This window comes from Orcinus orca, chromosome 8 (assembly GCF_937001465.1).
Source record: "Orcinus orca chromosome 8, mOrcOrc1.1, whole genome shotgun sequence".
Taxonomy (NCBI): domain Eukaryota; kingdom Metazoa; phylum Chordata; class Mammalia; order Artiodactyla; family Delphinidae; genus Orcinus; species Orcinus orca.
Window position 1 is genome coordinate 8,950,126 of NC_064566.1, and position 18,801 is coordinate 8,968,926.

Sequence of the window (18,801 nt, forward strand, 5' to 3'; positions counted from 1 at the left end):
TCGTTTGCAGGCGCATTGGGAAAGACCTCAGCAACACATTTGCCAAGCTGGAGAAGCTGACAATCTGTGAGTGTTCTCGGGGCCTTTCAGAACTGGGGCAGTGCACCCGGGAGGGCGGAGGAACCATACTCCCTGAGCCTGGTCTTCAGCCTCACCTGTCGTGACTTCTTGTTTGTCTCTGCAGTGGCAAAGCGCAAGTCCCTCTTTGATGATAAAGCAGTGGAAATTGAGGAGCTAACTTATATTATCAAACAGGTGAGCGACTAGCGATCGGGAGAGCCCAGCATTTCAATTGGATCACTTCCATCATTTTCCCTTGCTCTAGGGTCCCAGAGAAAAGTTTCTAGAGCCAGCCCCAAACATCCCGCTCATCCAGTGTGTCAGTGATCTTCTACTGTGTACAAAGCACCGTGCTGGGCACTTGCCACACAAACATTACGAGGCAAGATACCTGCCTTCAAGGGCTTATTGTCTAGAAGAGGTATCCAGCCTCATAAACTCACACTTACAATGAATAGGAGGCAAGTGGTACAGAAAAGATCTTATGAAAAGATGAATGAGATAGTCTGGGGACACTGGGAAAGATTTTATTGAGGATGTGACATCTGAGCTGGTTTCAAGGCTTGTGGAGAAGCAGTGGAAGAACGTGCCAGACAAGGGAAACAGTGTGTGCAGAAGCATGTCTTATAAAAGGGAAAGTTCAAGTTTTTGCTCAGCTATCACCTGCTCAGGGAGGCCTACTGTCACCATGCTGTTTACTACCCCAGCAACCAACTCTGATCTCGCTTATCTTGCTCTATTTTCTTTTTTATAGCACTTGTTACATTTTAATGATCTCTATAGTTAACTTATGTTTATTGTTTGTTTTCTCCCACTTAAGTCATCTTCCTCAAAAAAAGAAAAAAAAAGTGCTAATGCCATAAGAGCAGAGATTTTTCTTTCTGTTTGTTCATGGATGTATCCCAAATGCCTGTAGCAGTGTCTGGCATGTATTAGGTACTCAGTATTTGTTGATTGAATTGAGTGATTGGCAGCAAATGAGACTGAAAAGGTAGACTGGTAGCTGTCTGTGAAGATCCTCATGGGGGCTTGCTAAGGAGTGTGGAATCACTCTGAAGTGTGTGGGCTGCAAAGACGATTAGAACGTGGATTTCAATTCTGTCTGCAAGACCCTAGTATAGCAGTTCTAACAGTGTTATTTGTTCCTTTCCCGGAACAATGTAATAAGAATAAAATGAGAAATTGAATGACCATGGGGGAAAAAGGAACACCCTGGAGCATGAACGGTCAGGGAGGCTAGGGAGGAGGCTTGTGCAGTTGTCCAGTATGAAGATGATTATGGCAGAGGCCAAAGGGCAGATACATTCAGGAGATGCTGTGCTGAGTAGAAAAGAGAGGGTTCCGTTAATTACTGGGGCATTATCGCATAGGCATTTAAGAACCGCTGACTGGATTTAGACAGACTTCAAATCCCAGGCTCACCAATCATGGTGTGACCTTGCGTAAGCTACCTAACTACTCTGAGCTTCAGTTCCCTTATAAGTAAAAAGGGGATAATAACAGTACCCACGTCACAGGGTTGTTACAAGGATTTATTAGTTTATTTTTTCAATCACTCACATTATTGAGTGACTTTGGCTGCCTGGTTCTGGGGATTGAGCAGTGAACAAGACAAATGCGGTCCCTGACCTTGGCAACTTCCTTGCGGAATGGGTGAACTAGACGCTATACAAGCAAACAGAAAAGACAGTTTCAGGTAGCGGCACATCCTATTAAAGAAATGAGGTGAGTGAGTTCCTCAGGGTAGGGGCCTACTTTACATGGGGTGATCTAGGACGGTTTGGCTGAGGAAGGGACATAGAGACGTGAATGGTAAGGAGAAAGTTGGTCATCCAGAGATCTGACGGGGGCACATTCCAGAAAGTGGGAATAGCAAAGGGAAAGGCCCCGAGGCCTGGGCAGCCTTGATGTGAAAGGCTGTGAAACAGGCCAGTGTGGCTGCAGCACAGCCAGTGAGAAGGAGGCCTGTGGGGGGGGTGAGGTCAGAGGAGTGAGTGGGGTGAGACCACATAGCCCGTGTAAGCTAGGTGAGGAATTTGGATCGTGTACTAAATTTAGTGGGAAGCTCTTGGAAGATTTTGAAGCAGGGGAATGACATGCACTATTTTTGGTTTAGAAGGTCACTCTGGTGGTTGTGTGGAAAGTGGATTGTAGGGGGCAAATTCTAAAAGGAAGATCACTTAGGAGGTTCTGGGCAATTTTTAGAGAGAGGACAGTTTGGACTAGGGTAGCTTTGTTAGAGAAGGAGATGAGTGGACACATTCAGAGTATATGTTGGAATCAGCTGGGTTCTTTGTGGGTTCCTTGTGGATTAAGGGAAGAGAGAGGAATTGAGGATGATTTCTTAAGGTTTTCGTCTGAGCACCTGGTGAGCAGTAGTACATTTACCAAAGTGGCAAAGAAGGAAGGGGGAATAACTGGGGGGGAAATTAAGAGTTGTTTTCTATGTTAAGTTAAGAGAAAGTCATAAGCTGCTTAGCAGGTTGCATGGCGCACAGTAATCAAACCCGAGACTGCTGTTCTGTTCACAAAGTGCTGAGTATGTAGTAAACGCTCAATGCAGGTTATGGTTGTGCTGTGGCATATAGGTTGGGTTAAGGAGATGTCAGTATGTGACTTAGAAGCTTCTAGCTTGGGCAACTAAGTGGGGAGTAGTGCCATTTTCTAAGTTCCGGGGGGAGGACATTTTATGGGGGAAAAACCTGGAATGCAGTTTTGGACACATGGCTGTGAGCAGGCTCCATTAACTCTGAAGGGACAGAGCAGTCAGCAGCAGAAATCGTCCAGGGGTCTCGAGAGAATCTTTGGGGCTAGGATACTAATTGGAGGAATACTAACTGGGGGTACTATTGGAGGGACTCTAGAAGTTGCCTGATCTAGTTTTTTGGTTTTTTTTTTTAACTTTTATTTATTTATTTACATTTTGGCTGCGTTGGGTCTTTGTTGCTGCCCGCGGGCTTTCTCTAGTTGCGGCGAGCGGGGGCTACTCTTCGTTGCAGCGCATGGGCTTCTCATTGCAGTGGCTTCTCTTGTTGTAGAGCACGGGCTCTAGGAGCGCGGGCTTCAGTAGTTGTGGCTCGTGGGCTCAGTAATTGTGGCTCGCAGGCTCTAGAGCGCAGGCTCAGTAGTTGAGGCACACGGGCTTAGTTGCTCCGCGGCATGTGGGTTCTTCCGGACCAGGGCTCAAACCTCATCCCCTGCATTGGCAGGTGGATTCTTAACCAGTGTGCCGCCAGGGAAGCCCCTAATCTAGTTTTTTTCTTAGCCTGTATCTTGAGCTCACTACTTTTGACCTCTTCCCTCTCCCCCTCCTCTTCTTCCTCTGGTCTTTCCCTGGACTTCGCTGTCCTGGGGCGGCAAGCTTTCTCTGCCACTCCCAGCCGCCTCCTTCATCTCCCTTGTCTCACGAGGCCCTTGGCAGGCAGGATTGGGAAGCAGATAATCCATTGGCCTGGTGTAGAAAGCCTGGCTGTGCTACTAATTCATCGTGTATAACGTTAGACAAGTCACATCTTTCACTTTTTTGCAATAGTAATTTTTAAAAGGAATTCTGTATATAAAAACCATTTCGTTGATGCTTCTGGGAAGCCATGGTGCCTTTGACTCTTCCTGTCTCCTGAGTACAGCACAGATGCTTTGTTGCTCAGCATGCTCTGGGTCTGAGATTTTGGCCTTTTGAAGGGTTCTATGGCCATGAGCATGGCCTCACAGTGGGGGTAGGACAGCAGGGTGGAGGGAGTAAACACCTCAGGTCTTTACGAATGGACGGGGCCATATTTCACCTCTTTCTGGCTCTACCCCGCAGGCACTGAGCCTGAGCAAAGTACAGAGCTTGGACTATCCCAGCAGGCCCTTCTGGTCTGTCCAAGATACCATCACCCCTGCTAGTAATGTCCACCCTGCCGTCCCTGCCAGAGATGTCCATGTGGGAGAGATGCTGGCTGAGGACCCCATGGTTGATACTCAGTTTTTCTGTTGGCTCTTTCACCAGGACATCAACAGCCTTAACAAACAAATCGCCCAGCTTCAAGATTTCGTGAGAGCCAAGGGCAGCCAGAGCGGCCGGCACCTGCAAACCCATTCCAACACCATCGTGGTCTCCCTGCAGGTGGGACCCGGGGGAGGGAGAGGCAGAAGGGAGGAAGGCGTCTTCTCTGGCTGACCCTCTCTCCTTTTCTTTCAGTCAAAACTGGCCTCCATGTCCAATGACTTCAAATCAGTTTTAGAAGTGAGGACAGAGGTGAGAAGAATCTGTGTAGGAGGGATAGGAATCAGGGGTGAGGGCCCCAGAGGGAAGTGGGAAGGGGACAAGTGGAAGGGCAAGGGCAACAGGGTCACGGGCACCAGGAGGAATCTCTTTAATGTGCCCGCTTTCCAGCGGCCTCAGGACCTTTGCATTTCTTCCCCAACCTTAGAACCTGAAGCAGCAGAGGAGCCGGCGGGAGCAGTTCTCCCGGGCACCCGTGTCAGCCCTGCCCCTTGCCCCCAACCACCTAGGTAAGTCACAGGCAATACAGGGAGCCCTGAGGGATAAGGCTTAGTTACTCCAGTTCTGGTATCTTCCAAAGGCAGGGGTTGGGTAGGAGAATGGAGGGCCAAGGAGGTTGCTAGGCTTTGTCTCTTAGAGGTCAGACCTGATTGCTGGGATTTATGATCCACACCTAGTCTCCAGCATTCTCAGTGTTGGGGGTGAATTCAATCATGTTCAGAAGAATGACAGTTTCTAATTTTTTTTGCACTTACTCGTTGTATTCCCATTCTGTCATTTAATTTTCACAACCACCTTTTGAGAAAGCAACTATTGTTATCCCCCATTTTACAGGTGAGGAAACTGAGGCTCAGAGAGGTTAAATGACTTGTCCAGGGTCACAAGGCTAGTAAGTGCCAGAGCTGGGATTCAAATCCAGAGCATGTGGGCTTTGAACCTTTTAACCACTAAGAAGTGCCATGTCTTCTTTCTTCCCCCAGGGGGCGGTGCTGTGGTTTTGGGGGCGGAGTCTCGAGCCTCTGGGGACGTGGCCATTGACATGATGGACTCTAGGACCAGCCAGCAGCTGCAGCTCATTGATGAGCAGGTATCCACGCTCTGAGCTTGGGAGGAGTTGCTCCTCTGTTTTCCTCTGTGGTCACAAGCGTTTGGAATGTGCCATGGGTGGAATGGCAAAGTGGAGGGTCCTAAAGAGGCAGGCCCTCCCCTGCAGAAGCTCCCAGTGCTCATGTATGCTGTCTCTCCTCTGAAGGATTCCTACATCCAGAGCCGGGCAGACACCATGCAGAATATTGAGTCCACAATTGTTGAGCTGGGCTCCATCTTCCAGCAGTTGGCACACATGGTTAAGGAACAGGAAGAAACCATTCAGAGGTGAGATTCTTTCTCTCCTTAACTTCAAAAACAGGAGCCTTCTCTTCCCTGTGGATTGGCATCCTAAAGGTCCCCAGGGACAGCTTGATGCCCTTTGGAAGAGAAGAGTGAATCCTGTCCACCCACAGGGTCAAGTTCCCCTGCCTCCATCCACTCAACAAGTGTTAATTGAGCACCTGTTCCTTGTCAAGCACTGTCCTAGGTGCTTGGGGTACGGTGATCAACAGCACAGTTAAGTCTATTTTGTGGAGCTTACTTTGTAGTACGGAATTTAATAGTGTGGGTGAGGATAGCTGTTAAAAAGAATTGAGAAGAAATTTTCAGGTACTGATAAGGGCTATACTGAGAATTAAAGTAGGATGAGGTGTTCAGAAAGTGATAGAGGAGGTATATCAGATTGGGTGGCAGGGAAGGCTGCTCTGAAGACTTGATATTTAAGCAGAGACATGAACTACAAGAAGGATCCAACCATGCAAAGAAGAGGGATCCAACCATGCAAAGGAGAGGGTAAGAGTTGTCTAGGCAGTGTGGACAGCTGGAGCAAAGGCCCTACGATGGGACAGTCTTGCTGTATTAAAGAATCAAGGGACTTCCTTGGTGGCACAGTGGTTAAGAATCCGCCTGCCAATGCAGGGGACATGGGTTCGATCCCTGGTCCAGGAAGATCCCACAGGCCACGGAGCAACTAAGCATGTGCACCACAACTACTGAGCCTGCGCTCTAGAGCCGCGAGCCACAACTACTGAGCCCACGTGCCACAGCTACTGAAGCCTGCGCGCCTAAAGCCCAAGCTCCACAACAAGGGAAACCACTGCGATGAGAGTCCTGCGCACTGCAATGAAGAATAGCCCCCACTCGATGCAACTAGAGAAAGCCCGCGTGCAGCAAGGAAGACCCAACGCAACCAAATAAATTAATTTTTTTTAAATTAAAAGAAAAAAGAATCAAGAAGGCCAGTGTAGCTGGAAAGCAATGAGCAGGAAGAGAGAGGTACAAGATAAGGCTGGAGGGAGGTAGGCAGAGCCCACGCACGGGAAGGCCTCTCTGCTCTCCTGGTGCCCCCTGCTACTGCACGAGGCATTTTATCTGCTCCTCTTTGGCACTTAGCGTTCATTCAGTCAGTTATGGAGATACAGTCGAGGATGAAAGAGACAAAGAACCCTCCCCTTGTGGAATATACATTGTTGTAGGGGAGACAGATAAGTTAAAATACACAAAATAAGTAAATGGTCCAGTATATATTTTTGCCCAGTGATAAATCCATAAATAAAAGTAGAGTAGGGTAAACTAATCAGGAGTTCTAGGTTTGGAGGAGCGAGTTGTAATTTTAAATAGGATGGTTGTTAAGAGAGGCCCTATTAAGAAGATGGCGTCTATCCAAGAAGGGGGAAGGTAAGGGAGTTTGCCGTGTGGATATATGGAGAAGAGTACCAGGCAGAGGGAAGAACCAGTGTAAAGGCCTTCAGGCAAGAATATGTCTGATGAGTTAAAGGACAGCAAAGAAGCCACTGCATCTGGGGACGGGTGAGAAGGAGAGTAGTACCAGGTGAGGTTAGAGGGGAAATGGGAGACCAGATCATGTGGGGCCTTTTAAAGCCAGTGTGAGGATTTAGCATTTACTCTGAGTGACATGGGGAGCCACTGCAGGGTTTTGATGAACGGTTGTACTATCTGACTTCTGTTTTATTTATTTATTTTTTGGGCCGCACTGCGTAGCTTATGGGATCTTAGTTCCTTGACCAGGGATTGAACCAAGCCACCGCAGTGAAAGCGCCAAGTCCTAACCACTGAACCGCTAGGGGATTCCCTCTGACTTCTATTTTAAAAGAATCATTTGGTTGCTGTAGTCAGAACAGATTGTAAGGACCTAGGATAGAAGCAGGGAGATGGATGCAGAGGCCTTTTCAGTAATCTAGGCAAGAGGTGATGGTTGCTGGGACCAAGGTTGTATGAGTAGTAGTTGCACTCTGGATGTATTTTGGAGGTAGAACCAATAGGATCAATTGCTTGATGAACTGAATGCAGGGCATGAGAGAAAAAGAGGAGTTTATGATAACTCCAGGCTTTTGATGTGAGCAATCAAAGGGATTCATGCTCTTCACTTGAAATAGGGCTGGTTACTCAGGGTAGAGTAGATTTGGGGCAAAATAAGTTGTGTTGGACACGTCCAACGAGGTGGACAGTTGTTTGTTTGTTAGACATCTGGGTGGAGATAGTGAACAGGCCTATAGATATAAGGAGTTGAGGAGACAGGTCTGGGCCAAGAGTGGGCAGCATTGGACTTTGAAACTAGGCCAAGTGAGTTCTAAGAAAGAGGAGGATCAAGCACTGAGTCCCAGGGCTATTTCTGGACTCAATTCTTAGTTCTGAGGGAGGGCACTGAACAGGAGCACAGTTTGTGAGGTAGGAAGAAAAATAAATGCATATGGTATCCTAGGAGCCAGGAGAAGAAAATGATTCAGGGAAAGAATAATCAGCTGTGACAAATTTTGCTTATAGGCCAAGCAAGATGAGAGCTGAGAATTTAATTGGAGTATTTAGTTCATTAATAGTTAATAATTTTTGCTAAGGTTGGATTTAGGCCTACCATTTTACTATTTTTTTTTCCTGTTTTTCCCTTCTGTTTTTTGTTCCTCTCTTCCTTCTTTCCTATCTTTTGAACAGTTGAAAAAAAAATTTTAATTCCATTTAAATTTGTCTGTTGGTATTTTAGCTATATGTAATTGCTTTTTTTTTTATCCAGTGGTTGCTCTAGGGATTACAGTATGCATCATTAACTTTTCACAGTCAGCTTCATATAAAATGTGAGAAGTTTGCAACCCTCTCCTCCATCTTTTATGTTATAGTTGTCATATTTGTTGCATCTACATACTTTATAAACTCCATAATATAATAGTATAATTTTTATCTTACAGAAATAAAGAGGAAAAAATAGTCTTTTATACTTAGTCATATATTTACTGTTTCCAGTGCTCTTCATTTCTTTCCGAATATCCAGTTTCCATCACTTCCCTTTAACCTGGAGAATTTTCCTTAGTACTTTTTGTAGTGCAGTTCTGCTGATGACAAATACTTTTACTTTTCGTTTTTTTTTATAAATTTATTTATTCACTTATTTAATTTTTGGCTGCATTGGGTCTTCACTGCTGCACACAGGTTTTCTCTAGTTGCTGAGAGCAGGGGCTACTCTTTGTTGCAGTGCACGGGCTTCTCATTGCAGTGGCTTCTCTTGTTGTGGAGCACAGGCTCTAGGCATGCGGGCTTCAGTAGCTGTTGCACATGGGCTTCATAAGTTGTGGCTCGCAGGCTCTAGAGCGCAGGCTCAGTAGTTGTGGTGCATGGGCTTAGTTGCTCTGCAGCGTGTGGGATCTTCCTGGACCAGGGCTCAAACCCATGTGCCCTGCATTGGCAGGTGGATTCTTTACCACTGTGCCACCTGGGAAGCCCACTTTTACTTTTCTTTTTTTTAAAATAAGTTTATTTATTTATTTTTGGCTGTGGTGGGTCTTCATTGCTGCGCGGGCTTTCTCTAGTTGCAGCGAGCAGGGGTTGCTCTTCACTGTGGTGTACCAGCTTCTCACTGTGGTGGCTTCTGTTGTTGCAGAGCATGGACTCTAGGCACGTGGGCTTCAGTAGTTGTGGCTCATGGACTCTAGAGTGCAGGCTCAGTAGTTGTGGCGCACAGGCTTAGTTGCTCTGCAGCGTGTGGGATCTTCTTGGACCAGGGCTCAAACCCATGTCCCCTGTGTTGGCAGGTGGATTCTTAACCACTGTGCCACCAGGGGAGTCCCTGGCTGCTTTTTAATACTTTTTTTTCTTATATTTGGATTTTCACAGTTGATGGTTTATGTACTTAGATGTGGTTTTCTTTGAATTTATTTATTTATTTATTTACTTATTTGGGGCTGTGTTGGGTCTTCATTGCTGTGTGCAGGCTTTCTCTAGTTGTGGTGAGTGCAGGCTACTCTTCATTGCGGTGCGCAGGCTTCTCATTGTCGTGGCTTCTCTTGTTGTGCAGCAGGGGCTCTATGAGCACAGGCTTTAGTAGTTGTGGCTTGCGGGCTGTAGAGCCCAGGCTCGGTAGTCGTGGCACACGGGCTTAGTTGCTCTGCGGAATGTAGGATCTTCCCGGACCAGGGCTCGAACCCGTGTCCCCTGCTTGACAGGCGTATTCTTAACCACTGCGCCACCAGGGAAGCCCCTTCTTTGAATTTATGCTGCTTGGGGTTCTCTGAGCTGCTTGAATCTGTAAATTTATGTCTTTCATGAAGTTTAGGGAATATTTGACCATTATTTCTTCAAGATTTTTTTCTGCCTCTTTTTCTTTCTGTTTTCTTCTTCTAGAAATACATATATATAATTAACTATAGGAATTCCCTGGTGATCCACTGGTTAGGACTCAGCACGTTCACTGCCAAGGGCCTGGGTTTGATCTCTCGTTGGAGAACTAAAATCCCGCAAGCCATGTGGCACAGCCAAAAAAAAATCAATTATAACTGTATATTTATTTTGTTGAGATGTATGTATATCTCAACAAATTACATCTCATTAGGAGGCATTTAATGTCAGATTGACCCTATATTATCTAGAACAAGTTTGATCAGTTGATTAAGGTGGTAACAGATAATCTCTCCTTTCATTTATTTATTTTATTATTATTATTTTTAAATCTCTCCCTTTTTTTTTTTTTTACGGTACGCGGGCCTCTCACTGTTGTGCCCTCTCCCGTTGCGGAGCACAGGCTCCGGACGCGCAGGCTCAGCGGCCATGGCTCACGGGCCCAGCCGCTCTGCGGCATGTGGGATCTTCCTGGACCAGGGCACGAACCCATGTTCCCTGCATCGGCAGGCGGACTCTCAACCACTGCGCCACCAGGGAAGCCCTAATCTCTCCTTTTAAAAGTACATTTTCTTCTTTGCAGTCAGCAAGTGATTTATGGGATACCCTGTTCCCAAAAAACCTTTAACCTAATGTTTCTAGTAGCCAGTTATGATGCTTGTCTGGTCTGAATTAATTAATCTAATTTGGGTGTGTTTTTTCTGTAAAGAAGAGCTTTCCTTTATTAACTGCATGAGCTGAAGTTCATCTTAATCAGACTGGATAAATCTTAATTATTTTCCTGTATTTCCAGAGTAAATAGTTACGGAGTAGGTGCCATAGTAGTGACCAAGGAGGTTTTTTGTTTTGTTTTAATTCTTCCTTGTTTTTGATTATCATTACGGGCTTAAGGTTTTTATTTATGTTTTATATTACAATTAGTTAGGATAATGATTATTTTCATAGTTCAGATTGTTCCCAGTTTGTCCAGTGGAAGACAAGAGGTTTTTGTTTTGTTTTTTTAAAGAATGGGAGAAAATAAAAGTATGTTTGTATTCTTTTTTTAAAAAATAAATTTATTTATTTTATTTATTTTTGGCTGCATTGGGTCTTCGTTGCTGTGCACGGGCTTTCTTTAGTTGCAGTGAGCGGAGGCTACTCTTCGTTGTGGTGTGCAGGCTTCTCATTGTGGTGGCTTCTCGTTGCGGAGCATGGGCTCTAGGCGCATGGGCTTCAGTAGTTGTGATACGCGGCTCAGTAGCTGTGGCTCACAGGCTGTAGAGCGCCGGCTCAGTAGTTGTGGCGCATGGGCTTAGTTGTTCCACGGCACGTGGAATCTTCCCAGACCAGGGATTGAACCCATGTCCCCAGCATTGGCAGGCAGATTCTCAACCACTGTGCCACCAGGGAAGCCCCATGTGTTTGTATTCTAATGGGAATGATCCAGCAGAGAAATAAAAATTGATAATATAGCAGGCAGGGGGAAGAATCTTAAAGTTATGTCCTTGAGATGGTGACAGGAAGTGGGATCCAGTAGATAAGTATAGGACTTGGCTTTGAGACGAGCTGGAGAGAGCTGGGAAAGCAGATGCTGGTGGGAGGGACCAAGATAGCTGAACTCATGGCACTGTGTAAATGCCTGGGACTCAATACCTAGTAGTTGAATAAATAAACAAACATCCTTTTAACCATTGGTTGCCAAACCTGGATGTTCATAGGAACCCTCTATAGAGCTTATAAAAAATGAAGATCTTGCCAACCAATGGCTGGCAGCCACTGCACAAGGCAGAGCCTGGCAACTAACCAGACCAGGAGCCAGCCACGCCTACTGGGCCACCTACGCCTAGTCAGTCCCACCACAGCAGAAGGGCCCACACAATATGGGGCAGCCCTAGAGCATATAGCTGTGGTGACCAGAGGGAAGTGAACTGCTGGGATGCATAGAACATCTCCTATGAAAGGCCGTTTCTCTAAGGTCAGGAAACATAACGAACCTACCAGGTACATAAAAATAAAAACAGCAAATTGGGCAAAATGAAGCAACAGAGGAGCATGTTCCAATCAAAGGAACAAGTTAAGACCCCAGAAGAGAAACTAAGTGAAGTGGAGATAGGCAAACTACCTGATAAAGAGTTCAAGGTAATGATCATAAAGATGATCAAGGAACTTGGGAGAAGAATGGATGAACATAGTGAGAAGCTTAACAGAGAGTTAGAAGATGTAAAGAAGAACCAAACGGATGAATATAACTGAAATGAAAAATACACTAGAAAGAATCAACAGTAGATTAAATGATACAGAGGAATGGATCAGTGAGTTGGAAGATTAGAGTAGTGGAAAGCACTGAAACTGAAAAAAAAAAAAGTTAACAGTTTAACAGACCTCTGGGACATCTAGTGTACTAACATCTGCATTATAAGGGTCCCAGAGGGGAAGGGAGAAAGAGACAGGGAACGTATCGGGAGACATAACATTATAGCTGAAAACTTCCCTGACCTGGGAAAGAAAACAGACATCCAGGTCTGGGACACCTAGAGAGTCCCGAACAGCATCAACCTGAAGAGGACCACACAAAGACACACTGTAATTAAAACAGCAAAAATTAAAGACAGGGAGTATTAAAAGCAGCAAGGAAAAATTAAGTTATGTACAAGAGAACTCCCATAAGGCTATCAGTTGACTCTTCCAGCAGAAACTCTGCAGTCCAGAAGGGAGTGACATGATATATTTAAAGTGATGAAAAGGAAAAACCTACGGCAAGAACACCCTACCTGCCAAGGTTTTCATTCAGCTTTGATGAGGGAATCAATAATTTTACAGAAAAGCAGAAGCTAAAAGAGTTCAGCACCACCAAACCAGCTTTAGAAGGAATGTTAAAGGGACTTCCCTAAGTAAAAAAGAAAAGGCCACAACTAGAAACATGAAAATTACGAAAGGAAAAAGCTCATTGGTAAAATTAAATATACAGTAAAAGTAGTAAATTAACCATTTACAAAACTAGTAGGAAAATTAAAAGACAAAGAGTAGGGCTTCCCCGGTGGCGCCATGGTTGAGAGTCCGCCTGCCAATGCAGGGGACATGGGTTCGTGCCCCGGACTGGGAGGATCCCACATGCCGCGGAGCAGCTGGGCCCATGAGCCATGGCCGCTGGGCCTGCGCATCCAGGGCCTGTGCTCCACAATGGGAGGGGCCGCAGCAGTGAGAGGCCTGTGTACCACAAAAAAAAAAAAAAAAAAAGTAAAATCACCCATATCTACAATAAGTAAGTGAGGGGTACACAAAACAAAAAGTTGTAAAATATGATGTCAAAAACTAACTGTGGGGGAGGGGAGTAAAAATACATTTGAACTTAAGAGATCAGCAACTTAAAATAACCACATATATATATTTATAGATTGCTATATATAAACCTCGTGGTAACCATAAACCAAAAATCTGTAATAGATATATAAAAAAGAGAAAAGAATTCAAACGTAACACCAAAGATAGTCATCACATCATAAGGGAAGAGAACAAAAGAAGAAAGGAACAAAAAGAACTACAAAAACAACCCCCAAACAACTAATGAAATGGCAATAAGTACATACCTATCAATAATTACTTTAAATGTAAATGGACTAAGTGCCCCAATCAAAAGACATAGAGTGCCTGAATGGATACAAAAACAAGACCCATATATATGCTGCCTATATATGACTCACTTAAGATCTAAAGACGGACACACAGACTGAAAGTGAGGGGATGGAAAAAGGTATTCCATGCAAATGGAAATCAAAAGAAAGCTGGGTAGCAATACTTATATCATACAAAACAGACTTTAAAACAAAGACTGTAACAAGAGACAAAGAAGGACATTACATAATGATCAAGGGATCAATTCAATAAGAAGATATAACAATTGTAAACATACATGCACCCAGACATAGGAGCACCTGAATATATAAAGCCAATATTAACAGACATAAAGGAAGAAATTGACACTAACACAATAATAGTAGGGAACCTTAATATCTCACTTATATTAATGGACACATCAGACAAGAAGTCAATAAGGAAACACTGGCCTTAAGTGACACATTAGACCAAATGGGTTTATATAGAGAACATTCCTCCAAAAGCAGCAGAATACAAATTCTTTTCAAGTGCATATGGAACATTCTCCAGGATATATTTATTACATGCTAGGCCACAAACCAAGTGTTAGTAAATTTAAGAAAACTGAAATCATATCAAACATCTTTTCCAACCACCATGCTATGAGAGTAGAAATCAAATACAAGAAGAAAACTGCAAAAAAAACTAACAAGTGGAGGCTGAACAATATGCTGCTAAACAACCAGTGGATCACTGAAGAAATGAAAGAAGAAATAAAAATTATCTGGACACAAAATGAAAACAATAATCCAAAATCTGTGGGATGCAGCAACAGCAGTCCTAAGAGGGAAGTTTATAGCAATAGAAGCCTGCCTCAGGAAATAAAAATCTCAAACAACCTACCCTTACACCTAAAGGAACTAGAAAACGAAGAACAAACAAACCCAGAGTTAGTAGAGGAAAGAAGTAATAAATAGTAGGGCAGAAATAAATGAAATAGAGACTAAAAAAAATAGAAAAGATCAATGAAAGTAAGAAGAGATAAACAAGATTGATAAACCTTTAGCCAAACTTATCAAGAAGAAAAGAGGGAAGGGCCTAAGGCAATAAAATCAGAAAAAGGAGAAGTTGCAACTGATACTACAGAAATACAAAGGATCAAAAGAGATTCCTGTGAAAACTATATGCCAATAAAATGGACAACCCAGAAGCAGAGAACAAATTCCTAGAAACGTATAATCTCCCAAGATGAATTAGGAAGAAATAGAAAATATGAACAGACCAATTACCGGTAATGAATCAGTAATTTTAAAAAACTTCCAACAAAAGTCCAGGACCAGATTGCTTCACAGGTGAATTCTACCAAATGTTTCGAGAAGAGTTAACACCTATCCTCAAACTATTCCAAAAAACTGCAGAGGAAGGAGTGATCCTAAACTCATTGTACGAAGCCAGCATCACCCTGATACCAAACCAAAGATATCACAAAAAATAAAATTACAGGCCAATATCACTGATGAACATAAATACAAAAATCCTCAACAAAGTATTAGCAGATTGAATCCACCAATACATTAAAAATACACACCATGATCAACTGGGAGCTTATTCCAGGGATGCAAGGATGTTTCAATCCACAAATCAGTGTGATATACCACATTAACAAATTGAAGAATAAAAATTATAGATCATTTCAAATAGGTGCATATAAAACTTTTGACAAAATTCAACATCCATTTATGATAAGAACTCTTCACAAAGTGGGCAGAACATTCCTCAACATAATAAAGGCCATATATGATAAGCCCACAGCTAACATCATACTCAGCAGTGGAAAGCTGAAAGCATATCCTCGAGATCAGGAACAAGGACACCCACTCTCACCACTTTTATTCAGCATAGTATTGGAAGTTGTATCCACAGCAATCAGAAGAAAAAGGAATCCAGATTGTAAAGGAATAAGTAAAACTGTCACTGTTTGCAAACGACATGATACATAGAAAACCCGGAAGATGCCACCAAAAAGCTACTAGAGCTCATCAATAAATTCAGTAAAGTTGCGGGATACAAAATTAATACACAGAAATCTGTTGAATTTCTATACACCAACAACAAACTATCAGAGAAATTAAGGAAACTCATTTACAATCGCATCAAAAAGAAAAGGAATAAATCTAAGGCAGTAAAAGACCTGTACTTGGAAAACTATAAAACACTGATGAAAGAAATTGAAGAGGACACAAACAGATGGAACAATATTCCATGTTCTTGGATTGGAAGAATTAATATTATTAAAATGACCATACTACCCAAGGCAATCTACAGATTCAGTGCAATCCCTATCAAAAACTAATGGCATGTAGTCTTTTTTTTTAAATTTTATTTATTTTTTTATACAGCATGTTCTTATTAGTCATCAGTTTTATACACATCAGTGTACACATGTCAATCCCAATCTCCCAGTTCATCACACCATGCCCCCACCCCCCCACCATTTTGCCCCCCTTGGTGTCCATAGGTTTGTTCTCTACATCTGTCTCAATTTCTGCCCTGCAAACTGGTTCGTCTGTACCATTTTTCTAGGTTCCACATACACACGTTAATATACAATATTTGTTTTTCTCTTTGTGACTTCACTCTGTATGACAGTCTCTAGATCCATCCACGTCTCAACAAAAGACCCAATTTCGTTCCTTTTTATGGCTGAGTAATATTCCATTGTATATATGTACCACATCTTTATCCGTTCGTCTGTCGGTGGGCATTTAGGTTGCTTCCATGACCTGGCTATTGTAAATAGTGCTTCAATGAACATTGGGGTGCATGTGTCTTTTTGAATTATGGTTTTCTCTGGGTATAGGCCCAGTAGTGGGATTGCTGGATCATATGGTAATTCTAATTTTAGTTTTTTAATGAACCTCCATACTGTTCTCCATAGTGGCTGTATCAATTTACATTCCCACCAACAGTGCAAGAGGGTTCCCTTTACTCCACACCCTCTCCAGCATTTGTTGTTTGTAGATATTCTGATGATGCCCATTCTAACTGGTGTGAGGTGATACCTCATTGTAGTTTTGATTTGTATTTCTCTAATAATTAGTGATATTGAGCAGCTTTTCATGTGCTTCTTGGCCATCTGTATGTCTTCTTTGGAGAAATGTCTATTTAGGTTTTCTGCCCATTTTTTGATTGGGTTGTTTGTTTTTTTAATGTTGAGCTGCATGAGCTGTTTATACATTTTGGAGATTAATCCTTTGTCCATTGATTAGTTTGCAAATATTTTCTCCCATTCTGAGTGTTCTCTTTTCGTCTTGTTTATGGTTTCCTTTGCTGTGCAAAAGCTTTGAAATTTCATTAGGTCCCATTTGTTTATTTTTGTTTTTATTTCCATTACTCTAGGAGGTGGATCAAAAAAGACCTTGCTGTGATTTATATCAAAGAGTGTTCTTCCTATGTTTTCCTCTAAGAGTTTTATAGTGTCCGGTTTTACATTTAGGTCTCTAATCCATTCTGAGTTTATTTTTGTGTATGGTGTTAGGGAGTGTTCTAATTTCATTCTTTTATATGTAGCTGTCCAGTTTTCCCAGCACCACTTATTGAAGAGATTGTCTTTTCTCCATTTTATATCTGTGCCTCCTTTGTCATAGATTAGTTGACCATAGGTGCATGGGTTTATCTCTGAGCTTTCTGTCTTGTGCCATTGATCTGTGTTTCTGTTTTTGCGTCAGTACCATATTGTCTTGATTACTGTAGCTTTGTAGTATAGTCTGAAGTCAGGGAGTCTGATTCCTCCAGCTCCGTTTTTTTCCCTCAAGACTGCTTTGGCTATTCGGGGTCTTTTTTGTCTCCATACAAATTTTAAGATTTTTTGTTCTAGTTCCATAAAAAATGCCATTGGTAATTTGATAGGGATTGCACTGAATCTGTAGGTTGCTTTGGGTAGTATAGTCATTTTCACAATATTGATTCTTCCAATCCAAGAACATGGTATTATCTCTTCATCTGTTGGTATCATCTTTAATTTCTTTCATCAGTGTCTTATAGTTTTCTGTCTACAGGTCTTTTGTCTCCGTAGGTAGGTTTATTCCTAGGTATTTTGTTCTTTTTGTTGCAATGGTAAATGGGAGTGTTTCCTTAATTTCTGTTTCAGATTTTTCATCATTAGTGTATAGGAATGCAAGAGATTTCTGTGCATTAATTTCATATCCTGAAACTTTACTAAATTCATTGATTAGCTCTAGTAGTATTCTGGTGGTACCTTTAGGATTCTCTATGTATAGTATCATGTCATCTGCAAACAGTGACAGTTTTACTTCTTTTCCAATTTGTATTCCTTTTATTTCTTTTTCTTCTCTGATTGCCATGGCTAGGAGTTCCAAAACTGTGTTGAATAATAGTGGTGAGAGTGGACATCCTTGTCTTGTTCCTGATCTTAGAGGAAATGCTTTCAGTTTTTCACCATTGAGAATGATGTTTGCTGTGGGTTTGTTGTATATAGCCTTCACTATGTTGAGGTAGGTTCCCTCTATGCCCACTTTCTGGAGAGTTTTTATCATCAATGGGTGTTGAATTTTGTCAGAAGTTTTTTCTGCATCTATTGAGATGATCATATGGGTTTTCTTCTTCAGTTTGTTAATATGGTGTATCACATTGATTGATTTGCGTGTATTGAAGAATCCTTGCATCCCTGGGATAAACCCCACTTGATCATGGTGTATGATCCTTTTAATGTGTTGTTGGATTCTGTTTGCTAGTATTTTGTTGAGGATTTTTGCATCTATGTTCATCAGTGTTATTGGTCTGTAATTTTCTTTTTTTGTAGTATCTTTGTCTGGTTTTGGTATCAGGGTGATGGTGGCCTCATAGAATGAGTTTGGGAGTGTTCCTTCCTCTGCAATTTTTTGGATGAGTTTGAGAAGGATGGGTGTTAGCTCTTCTCTAAATGTTTGATAGAATTCACCTGTGAAGTAATGGCATTTAGTCTTTTGTGGAGACACAAAAGACTTGCAATATCCAAAACAATTTTGAGAAAGAAGAACAGAGCTTGAGTTGTCATGCTCCCTGTCTTCAGACTGTACCAAAGCACAGTAATCAAAACACTGTGGTACTGAAACAGAAACAGACACATCAATGAAACAGAATAGAAAGCCCAGAAATAAACCCACACACTTATGGTCAATTAATCTATGACACAGGAAGCATCAATATACAGTGGGGAAGAGACAGTCTCTTCAGTAAGTGGTGCTGGGAAAACCAGACAGTTACATGTAAAGGAATGAAATTGGAGCATTTTCTCGCACCATATACAAAAGTAAACTCAAAGTGTGGGAATTCCCTGGCGGTCCAGTGGTTAGGACTCTGCGCCTCCACTGCCAGGGGCCCGGGTCAGGGAACTAAGATCCCACAAGCCACATGGTGCATCAAAAAAAACAAAAAGTAAGCTCAAAGTGGATTAAAGACCCTAAATG

At 42.7% G+C, this 18,801-nt stretch overlaps 1 protein-coding gene across 3 annotated transcripts in view; it reads left to right on the forward strand.

Annotated features, from left to right (window-relative positions):
* STX5 (syntaxin 5) overlaps nucleotides 1-18,801 on the forward strand; it is a 28,528-nt gene that overhangs the window by 2,298 nt on the left and 7,429 nt on the right. For all 3 annotated transcript variants that reach the window (XM_004264235.4, XM_033414993.2, XM_049713542.1), the window contains exons 4-10: nucleotides 11-66; nucleotides 185-255; nucleotides 4,052-4,168; nucleotides 4,244-4,300; nucleotides 4,476-4,557; nucleotides 5,029-5,135; nucleotides 5,301-5,422. In XM_004264235.4, the coding sequence (XP_004264283.1) occupies nucleotides 11-66; nucleotides 185-255; nucleotides 4,052-4,168; nucleotides 4,244-4,300; nucleotides 4,476-4,557; nucleotides 5,029-5,135; nucleotides 5,301-5,422 (612 nt within the window). The remainder of the gene's footprint in view (nucleotides 1-10; nucleotides 67-184; nucleotides 256-4,051; nucleotides 4,169-4,243; nucleotides 4,301-4,475; nucleotides 4,558-5,028; nucleotides 5,136-5,300; nucleotides 5,423-18,801) is intronic.